At 29.0% G+C, this 10367-nt stretch overlaps 1 protein-coding gene across 1 annotated transcript; it reads right to left on the bottom strand.

The window, feature by feature from the left end:
• Positions 1–4461: 4461 nt before the first annotated feature.
• Positions 4462–5246, bottom strand: LOC108333830 (protein GRIM REAPER). Its single transcript, XM_017569293.2, has one exon. The coding sequence runs from the start codon at positions 5199–5201 to the stop codon at positions 4722–4724; it is 480 nt and encodes a 159-aa protein (XP_017424782.1). The 5' UTR covers positions 5202–5246; the 3' UTR covers positions 4462–4721.
• Positions 5247–10367: the final 5121 nt, after the last annotated feature.

The following is a 10367-nucleotide window of genomic DNA, read 5'->3' as shown; positions in this document are numbered from 1 at the left end:
ATGTTGTTAATACAACTATGTGCTAAGTTAGGCACATTGCCTTAATTGTATATTACATGTAATATTGATGTGAGTTTAAGTTATGTGGTTGTTTGATAATATGAAATGGATTATGTGTTGTGAATGTAATGTTTACATATATGATGTGATGGTGTAATAAGAAGCATGCATCTCGACTAAAGGTGAAAGGGCTCTAAGAGTTGACCTTGAGAAGGATCTAGGAGTTAATCTTGAGAGGGTTCTAGGAGGTGCTGACCTTGAGAGGGCTCTAGGAGTTGACCTTGAGAGGGCTTTGTGAGTTGACCCTAAGAGAGCTCTAGGAGTTGACCCTAATGACTCCAACCGTGGTTAAGGATGACAAAAATACTCGTTCTTGCAGGTATCCGTGGATAAAATCCGCAACGGATAGTTGTTATCCACGAGTAGCGGGTATTTTATATTCACTTATAAACAAATCGATTGCAGATATTATACTACTCATACCCATGAGTATCTGCTAAGCACAAAAAATAAAAAAAAATTAATTTATACTTTATTAAGTTAAATTTAATTAAAATTAAAATTAATTTATATTTTATTAGATTAAATTTAATTAAAATTAAATTTTAATTTATATTATATTATATATATATATATTTTTTTTTTGTAATTTTATTTAAATTTTATTTTAAAAATTTATAAAATATATATTTTTAAATATTCGCGGGTATCCACGGGTTTTAAAATATTCAGAAGTATTTTTTAAACGCATATTCATGCGGGTAACATTTGAATTTTTTTTTTGTGGATCAGGTAGTGGGTAGACATTATCTGTGTCTGACTCGATTTGAGAGTGGTGAACTCGACATAGCTTTACTACTGAAGGTGAACTTTGTAACATCGTAATTTAGGATATCACTAAGATAGTATAAAACCTTTCAACTTGTGGAAATTTTAAAAATTGAGCTATTTTTAAATAATGACGTGTCTATTTTTAAATCTTAAAATCGTTAATAAATATATAAAAACTAAACAAAAATCTGAATTCTAATATGTTCAAATAATTGTTACAAAATAATATAATTTTACATTATTAATAAATTAAAAATGTTCAATAAAACCAAAAATTTCTCCAACACTTTGATATACTCGTCCCTTATATAACAAGGAGTTATACCAATCGCACAAACACAAACAAAAATGAACTAATATAATAAACATTAAATAAATATACATCACAATATGACAATTATCAAGTAAACTCTGCACTCCTACATCACTAACCACAACCAAATTAAAACATACATTCACTCCTCTTTCAATACTTTATTTAAATAGACAATATCATAGATTGATATATGGTATTAAAATATATTAATAGTTATTAAAAAAATATAATAAAATGATTTAGATTTAGTAAGTGACCTTTGTTGGGATGTACCACTTAGTATATTTAGTTTAGGTACGTATATATTTATATAAAAGTTAAATTTAGTCTCAATTTGAATAAAGGCGAAATTGCTTATTTTTTTAAAAATAAATTGGGATTGAATAAATTAAATTATGATTTAGACCATGATTTACAAATGGCAAATAAAATTTTAAAAAAAACAAATAAAAGAAATGACAAATAAACCAGTAACACATATTTAACATTGTTAATTATACTAATAAGATAACCTAATTTTTATGTATTTTAAAAAATAGAGACTCAGTTAAAAAAATATAAAAGCTTTTGACATTTTTTATAAATACGAGGATCAAGATAATATTTTAAAAGTAGTTTCTAAATAAGTTGTAATAGAAACCAATTAATATTGTATTTTATATGATGAAAATCAATTACACATAAGAACTAGTTTTTTTCTTCCAAGAAGTGATAGTGGTCTACTCAAAAAATGAAATTTTCTTATTGTACCTTATTATTCTTAAATTTAAGATCTTCTTAAAACTTCTATGCTGTAAATACTCATTCTCAATCAAAATAAGATTGGCAACAATAAAATTTCATATCGACAACAAAAATGATAATAGAGAATAAAAAATATAAAATGAACAAGTTAATGTGTTCATACATTATTATTACGAGAATGTAAAGCTAATTATTCATTATACATTTTTCTTCGTATCATCCGATCATAACGATTCTAAATGTTCTTCTTTAAATTAAGTTAAATTCTACTTACAGTCATTTTTTATTTAAAAAAAATTATTATAATAGACATAAGTTTCCTTTACATGATATTAATTACACTTAATTGACATTTGACATGCAAATTTATTCTTCGTGAACATATATACAACTATAAAAGACAAACATTTGTTATACATTTAAATAGAGGAACAACCATAATAACAATAAACTAAACAAATAAAACCAATCATAATAACAATAGTGACATGTTCACTTGGACAATGACGAATATGCTGGACATTTACTTCAATGTGATGTTCTACAAACTGGACTTGTTCAAAGAAGAGGAGGCTGGGAGAGGAGAAAAGAAAGGTCACGAAGGTCAAGGTGAAAAGCTCCAAGAAACGGACTACATTTGAGAGGTCACATACGTGACTGACAAACATGGTCATGGTAAAAAAGGTGAACGGTTAGTGGAAGATGTTGTTAACTCTTTGGTAAGTGCACCGAATCATGCAAGTAATATAGATTGTAAGTTCAAATATCATCTCCCAAAGGATTTGTGTTTGTTTAGGTAATTATGATTACTCACTAATTTAAGCAATGTTTATAAACGATGATTCATCAAATGTATTACAACATGTTAAAATTACTGAACATAACGATTATAAAGCTATATGTGTAAAGACTCGTCGGGGTTGAATTTCATGACCAAAACTCTAATCACTGAACCATGCAATATATCTCTAAGATCTTCACACATTCACATCATAAGTAAACAAACTCTAATCCCTTAGAAACAAGTTTTAAATCTTAATATGAAAATATTAATCCCTTAGATACTCAAACACAAGATTTGCATTAAGAAATGATGTCAAGAAAGACCAAGAGCCTTAGTCTATGACTAGAACCAAGCCTCTTGGTTGTTCTATCCCAGTCTAGGTTCTAAAACATTTTTCAATTATTGGATACCAAAAAAATAGCATATATATCCCATCATGCAAGTGAAAACAAGAGATAGAACACATGAATACAAAAAGATATTTTATTGCATAGAAAAAGTTACAAATTAGGTACATCCCAATGAAATGGAGTTTAACTACTCCTATACATTCTAGATCTACCTACAAAAGATTTCTGAAAGCTTAAGTCACTAAGAGAGTTTAGATCTTTTATGAATAGGATAGGAAGTATAAATCTCATAATGTCTTTCATGAGGAAATGACATGTCTGTTTAGGGTTTCTAGACCCTGTGTCTTTACATGATTTAAATAGACAATATCATTTGTTGATATATGGTATTAAAATATATTAATGGTTATTAAAAGATATAATAAAACTACTGAGATTTAGTAATAGGCCTTTGTTGGGTCGTACCAATTAGTACACTTAGGTTAAATATGTACAAATTTATATAAAAGTTAAATTTAGTCTCAATTTGAATAAAGACATAATTGCTTAATTTCTTAAAAAATATATTGGAATTGAGCAAATCAAAATATAAATGCAGTGACCAAATTAAGATTTAGACCATGATTTACACATGATAAATAAAATTTTAATAAAATAAACAAATAAAAAAATCACAAACAAACCGGTAATACATATTTAACCTTGTTAATTATATTAATAAAGATAACCTAATTCTTTTATGTATTTTAAAAAATAGGGACTCAGTTTTAAAAAAATATAAAAACTTTTAACATTTTTTATAAATACGAGGATGAAGAAAATATTTGAAAAATAGTTTCTAATAAGTTGTAATAGAAACCAATTACACATAAGAACTAGTTTTTTTTCTTCCAAGAGATAGTGGTCTACTAAAAAATGAATTTTTTTTAATGGACCTTATTATTCTTAAATTTAAGATCCTTCTTAAAACTTCTATGCTGTAAATACTCATAAAGAGCTCAATCAAAATAAGTTTGACAGCAATAAAATTTCATATTGACAACAAAAACGATAATAGAGAATAAAAAATATAAAATGAACAAGTTAATGTGTTGATAAATTATTATTAAGAGAATGTAAAGCTAATTATTCATTATACATTTTTTCTTCCTATCATCGGATCATAACGATTCTAAATGTTCTTCTTTAAAATGCGTTAAATTATACTTACAATCATTCCTTATTTTAAAAAGAAAAATTAATTTGATAATTTATAATAGACATAGTTTCATTTTGATGATATTAATTACACTTAATTGACATGCAAATTTATTCTTCGTGAACATACATGCAACTATAAAAGACAAACATGTGTTATACATTTAAATAGAGAACAACCATAATAACAATAAACTAAACAAATAAAACCAAAATTAAAATGTGTACATGTAATTTGAAACAATATTATTAGAACATTCAATGCAATGTTTTATCTAAAAATGTGATTAAAAAAAAAACAAAACCACAATGGGATTTCAAATGCTAGAAAGACACTCCCATTGATTGAAACTAATTAAAAGTCACAAATTTTGGTGAGTTCTTCATGGTTTTAACCAATAACAAAGTGTTGTTGGCACTTGTCATCTTTTTATATATGAATCTGCTGTATAGTATACGATGGATCAAAAGATCCATAACATTTTTGAATAACTTGGTTTCAAGCATACCCACAAACTCCACTCCCACATGAATCACCAGACGAACACTTCTTCTTGCACTTGCCACAGTGACTAGCATTGGACAAAACATTGGTACAAACTCCATCGCAGCATCTTTCTCCCTGCTTGCACTTGTTGCCACACACCTTGCAGTTGTTCTTGTCACTAAGAACATTGCGACAATGTTTCTTGCAGCAGTAAAGTAGGTCCCTCCCCTTGTTTGCTCGAACCCCATTGCAGATGTTATTAGTCTCAACATTACACTGTCTTCCTTTCTTTATTACGGTCGCCAAGAATCTGCTTCTTGGTCCCAGATGGCTTATTGGCCTGTCAAGAACATAGTCTTCTTCCTCCTCTTCGTTTCTCTCGTGATCATTTTTATCATCTACACCGCTTGCAGAAGCAAACTGAGAATCGTGCAGGGTTGCAAAAATTAGCAGAAGGAGAAATGTTGTGAGCTTTAGGATTGTGTTGGCCATGGTGAATAATGAATGTGAATTTAGGTTGATAGTTGCTGTAAATAGAGCTTTTGATGATGATTATGGGAATATGTTAGCAATTTAAAGTGTGGTTTGTCGTGAAATACTCCATGATCTTAGGGGAAAACTTGGTTCTTTTAATTAATTGCAATGTTGAATGAGAGAATTAGATTCATCTAAATTCTCGGTTTGAGGATAAGTGATTTGCAAGCATGATCGTGTTGTTTAATTAATGTGAATAATGGAACAAGTTAACCTGTTTTTGCTCTTGTTTCAAGAAAGCTTCAAAAGTTATTAAGGACAAAAAAGTGAAGATTATGCAAAGTTAGGAATATCAGATTTAATCACTTTTAAACGCAAGATATAGAAATAAACATTATTAGGGTTTTTCAGATCAATATATATTTCAGCTTATTTTTTTATGAACTTTTTTAATATTTTTATATATACAGCAGCACGTGATAATCTTTTTTTTTTTTTCAATTTTAATCTGGGAATAATATATTTTTCAAGAATCATATTCCATAGGAGTTATAACTTTTAGAAACATGATAAACATGTTTAATCTGATAAAAAGGTTATTTGGAACGTTATGGCTTAAGACTTTTTCAAATTTTATTTGAATTTTAGATTTCCATCCCTTTTTATGAGAGTATATTTTATCCAAAAACACAATGGTTAATATATAATTATAAAGAAAAATTAAACCTTCTCATGAGAAAAGAATCATCTTCTTTATTTTGAATAAGAGGTTTGAAACAAACCTAATAGTAGAGATACTACTAGTAATTATTAAAATTTAAATAAACATGAAGAAAAAAATATTAGACAATGGAATAATTATACCTACTATTAGGGATGAAGAAGGGGAATCCATACTAGTAAAACTATCTATCCATTAATGTAAACTAGATATATATTTATAAATTATCATCAGCCAAATTTATGACTCTAGGGTTATACTATTAATATTATATTTAAACATCTTTTATGACATATTTGAGTAGTTTAATAGTAAGATTTTAATTTAGTTTTACTATTTTGATTCTAAATTGAAAACTTATTATTATAAATAATGATAAAAATAGAATAATATATTTTTTTACTTTTATATGTTATTATTTATTTTGATAAATATGTTTTATTGGTCTTTGAATGGAGGAAATAAATGGTTTTCTTTTTCATACATGCGACGTGTTATATCCTAAAAATGAAAAAAAAATGCTTTTTTTTGTTAAAAATTGATAAGTTTTTTATTGTATATATTTATATATAGTAGATTTTAAATTTTGATGACTAATAAATGTAAGCTAAAATAAAAATTTAAAAAAGTGATATCCCAGTAAACTCACGTATTTGAATGATCACTCGTTAATGATATGATGAGTAATTCTATGGAAGTTAATATAAGTAGTTAATTTATTTTAAAAAGGGTTCTATAACACCTACCCATCTGTGATCTCTACCTACTATGGTTGACAATGAGATGTATGGTAGGTGCATGTGCAGAGGATCCTTTTTTCCGGCGAGAAGTGCGTGAAGGCAATTGCGGCTTATACAATTGTCAACATCAACACCATAGTTGAACTTTCTCCAAACGAATCAGAACCGTTTAAAAGGTTGAATATGTGGGAAACTAGACCAAAAAAAGGATTGACTTTGACTTTACTTTCATCTTCTTGGTTGTTGCATTGCCTTTATTAACTGTGTTGAGTGTTGATTCTTCAAACTTTTCAAAACAATAGACTTGTAACAGGGACTTTAGCAAATGGCCCTTAATTATATGTTTTTAATATTGGTTATTTAAATTAATTACATTATTATGGATTGATTCACACAATAATTCATCACGGTAACATCATCATTACTAAATACAGACTAATAATAATAATAATATTTATGGATGTTTTTTTTTTCAAAAAATATATTCTAAAAGCACAATGTACTATTATAATCATGTTACAATATGTATGTTTTGTTCGTTTATGAATGATTTACTATGGTGAGAGATATCGAAAGAATGATTTGTAGGTAACACTCATGTTCGCATTCGCAAATTTGAAATCGAGAGAAGGAAATGATTAATGGGATTGTGAGATTTTTGACTCTCTCTTCTAATGAGGTAATTTAAGGGTGATACATGTGTAAATACAATTATACCCTTGATGTAAACACATGTTTTCTTCACATGCATGCTTTGTTGATGCTACAACTAAGTTGAGATTCCATGACGGTGAAGGATGGAGGCTACGACTATGGTGAGGTTCCATGGTGGAGAAGGATGGAGGTTGTGATCGAAATTGAACGAAGGAGTAATCGATTCCAAAGAGAAGGGAATTGATTCTCATTGATGCTGAACTGATTCTATGATAATGCAAGGTGTAACATCCTGAAAGGATGTTACTAAAAACTTAGAAATCTTTTGTGCATATTCTAAACATATTTATTTTGCATCATAAAATAGAATTAAAACATTAATTATTTCATCAGATAAATGTTCCACTCAATAACATTTATTTCAAATAATAAGAAAACATTTTAAAATATTCATTAATTTAAATTTGTCAAAAATACTTCCAAAATAAAAGCAAATGCATTCATAAAACAATCCTCAACTCATTATTGTTGTGCATTTGAACCACCATCTATAACATTGTCTACCCACATATAACACTTCATATCATCATTACAGGTGGAAACCAACACTACGAATACGAAAGAGTGAGCTAACTTAAAAGAAAACATAATAATTAAACTTAAAAATATATAATAATAACACGTCATACACGCCTCATTCAATCTTTTGTTAATTCATATAATAGCACATAATCAAATAACAATTATTATTATATTATCTGACAATAATGAATTCATGTGCAAACTCAGTCCAAAAGGTTTAATTAATTGTCAACAAAACTCTCACACATAGCTTATCATCCAAAACCAACTCACCTCCTTAACTAAAACCACTTTTCATTCCTACCTCACAAGTCTCCAAACATAACATATTTCTCATGCTCCTCCTCGAGCCTTACAGAAAAGTAAATAAGTGTCACTTCCCACCACTCTCCCAAAGAGCTTCCTCAGCCAAGTTTTTAAGAACTAGGGAAATTGGGAAATATTTTTCTTATTATATTATATTTTGCATGTGTGAGGATAAAGAAAATGGGGAATATTTTATTATAGTTGGGTTGTGGGAGACAAGACATATAATTATCCATGTATGTGTATGTTTTCTTTGTATTTTTGTTTTGGCTATCAAAGTGTTTAAATAAGGTTTATATAGTTATTTTTGTGTCATATATTAATAGGATGTTTCACCCTGCACCTCCAACATCTCACGCTGCATCTCTAACTTTTTAGAAAAATTCAATTTAAACCTCAATAAATATGTTTTATTTTTTCTTTCTTATTAAAATCAGTCTCCACCCTTTTATCGAATTTCGAAATATATATAGATTTTGATATCCGATTCATAAATTTTTAAATTTCATTTTCAGATTTAAAATTTAACAATAATATAATTTAATTTAAAATTTTAATATTATTTAATATAATTTTATACCTTAATAATTATTAACATAAAATTTCAATTATTATGATAGTTATATTAAAAATAAAATAAAAAATAATTAAAATAAAAGTAGTAATAATAATAAAAATAATAATATAAAATCTGATTTAATATATCTAAATATATTAAATTATATTAATTATTAAATTAAATAATTATTAAATTTTAAATAAAAAATTAAAAATTTGTTAATCGGATATCCAAAAAATAAAATAATAATAATAATAATATAAAATTTGATTTACTATATTTAAATATATTAAATTATATTAAAATATTAAATTAAATTAAATAATTATTATTTTTTAAATAAAAAACTAAATTTCAAAAAACTTTGTTTATCGTTAAAATATGTTAATAGATTGATAAACAATTATTTTTTTAAATTTGTTTTTTATTTAAAATTTAGGCTAAATGATTACTTCGTCCCCATGTTAAGAGGTGAATTTTTGTTTAATACCCGGTTTTAAAAGTGAATGTATTGAGTCCCAAAAATCTAAGAATTGTATAAATGAAGTCCCCTTCGTTAAATTAGCATAAACGGAGTTAACTCCGTGCTGACCTGGCTGCACTTTTTTTCTCTTTCCTCTGCTGTTGCTTTATCTTTTTCTCTCTCTTTTTCTCTTTTTCTCTTTTTCTCTCTCTCTTTTTCTCTCCCCAATACCCATTTCCAGCAAACCCTTATACAAGCCACCATGCCAGAACCAAGCAACCACTTCCAGCCAACCCTTTTCATCCATGGGCACACCAAATTCCCTCCACCCATTTCTCCCAACATCATATCCCACAACACTGTACGCTCTGGCCGAGGTTACCCAATATAGAGCTTCTCCAATGCGCACATTCTCATTGGGTGTCCACACCGTTAGTCTCACCGCGAATTCCACCAGCGTTGACCCTACAATCTGCCACCTGCCACGTAGACTCTAAACGAAGGGAACATAATTGAACTCGAAGACTTCGAGACTGTGACTCCAATGGCGGGGTTGGTCCTTGCAATGGTCAACTCCAAGAATGTGACGCAGCGAAGAGGTCACCGGAGTTCGAATCTTCAAGGCGGATCTCGCAACAGTCCCGACGAGATACGACGCGGATCTGCCCAGACCAGATCATGTCGGACTGGAGTCACTCGCCCCTCTCTTCACCGACTTTCGCGGCCAGACATGCTGGGCCAAGATGCCAGGCTTTGTGGGCCTTGCCAGACAACTTGTTACACTTTAAACTCCGGACTTAGAATGATTGCCGAGCTATGGCGGGTTATGCACTCGTGGTGGCCTCTACTGCTTTGCAAAGCCATTGCCAATGGGTTTCACCCTACCACACTCACGAGGTTAGTCCGTTATCACTCACATTGGGCCATACTGGAAGCACCCAAGACTAGGACCTCCTGCTACTACTCACGACATGGTTCAATCCTCTCTACTTGAGAATGATTGACCATTGTAGTTTCAGGATAACCCCCAAGACTGAGCTTCCATGCAAATCATTCTAAACATACTTGAATCTCAACAAGAGAATTCACTGTGGATCACAACATAAGGCACCACCATGTAACCTCCCTGTGAGGTTCATGGAATTACGTCCATAACATA

This window comes from Vigna angularis, chromosome 11, assembly GCF_016808095.1.
Source record: "Vigna angularis cultivar LongXiaoDou No.4 chromosome 11, ASM1680809v1, whole genome shotgun sequence".
Classification (NCBI taxonomy): Eukaryota; Viridiplantae; Streptophyta; class Magnoliopsida; order Fabales; family Fabaceae; genus Vigna; species Vigna angularis.
This window is presented reverse-complemented; position numbering and strand designations above follow the sequence as displayed.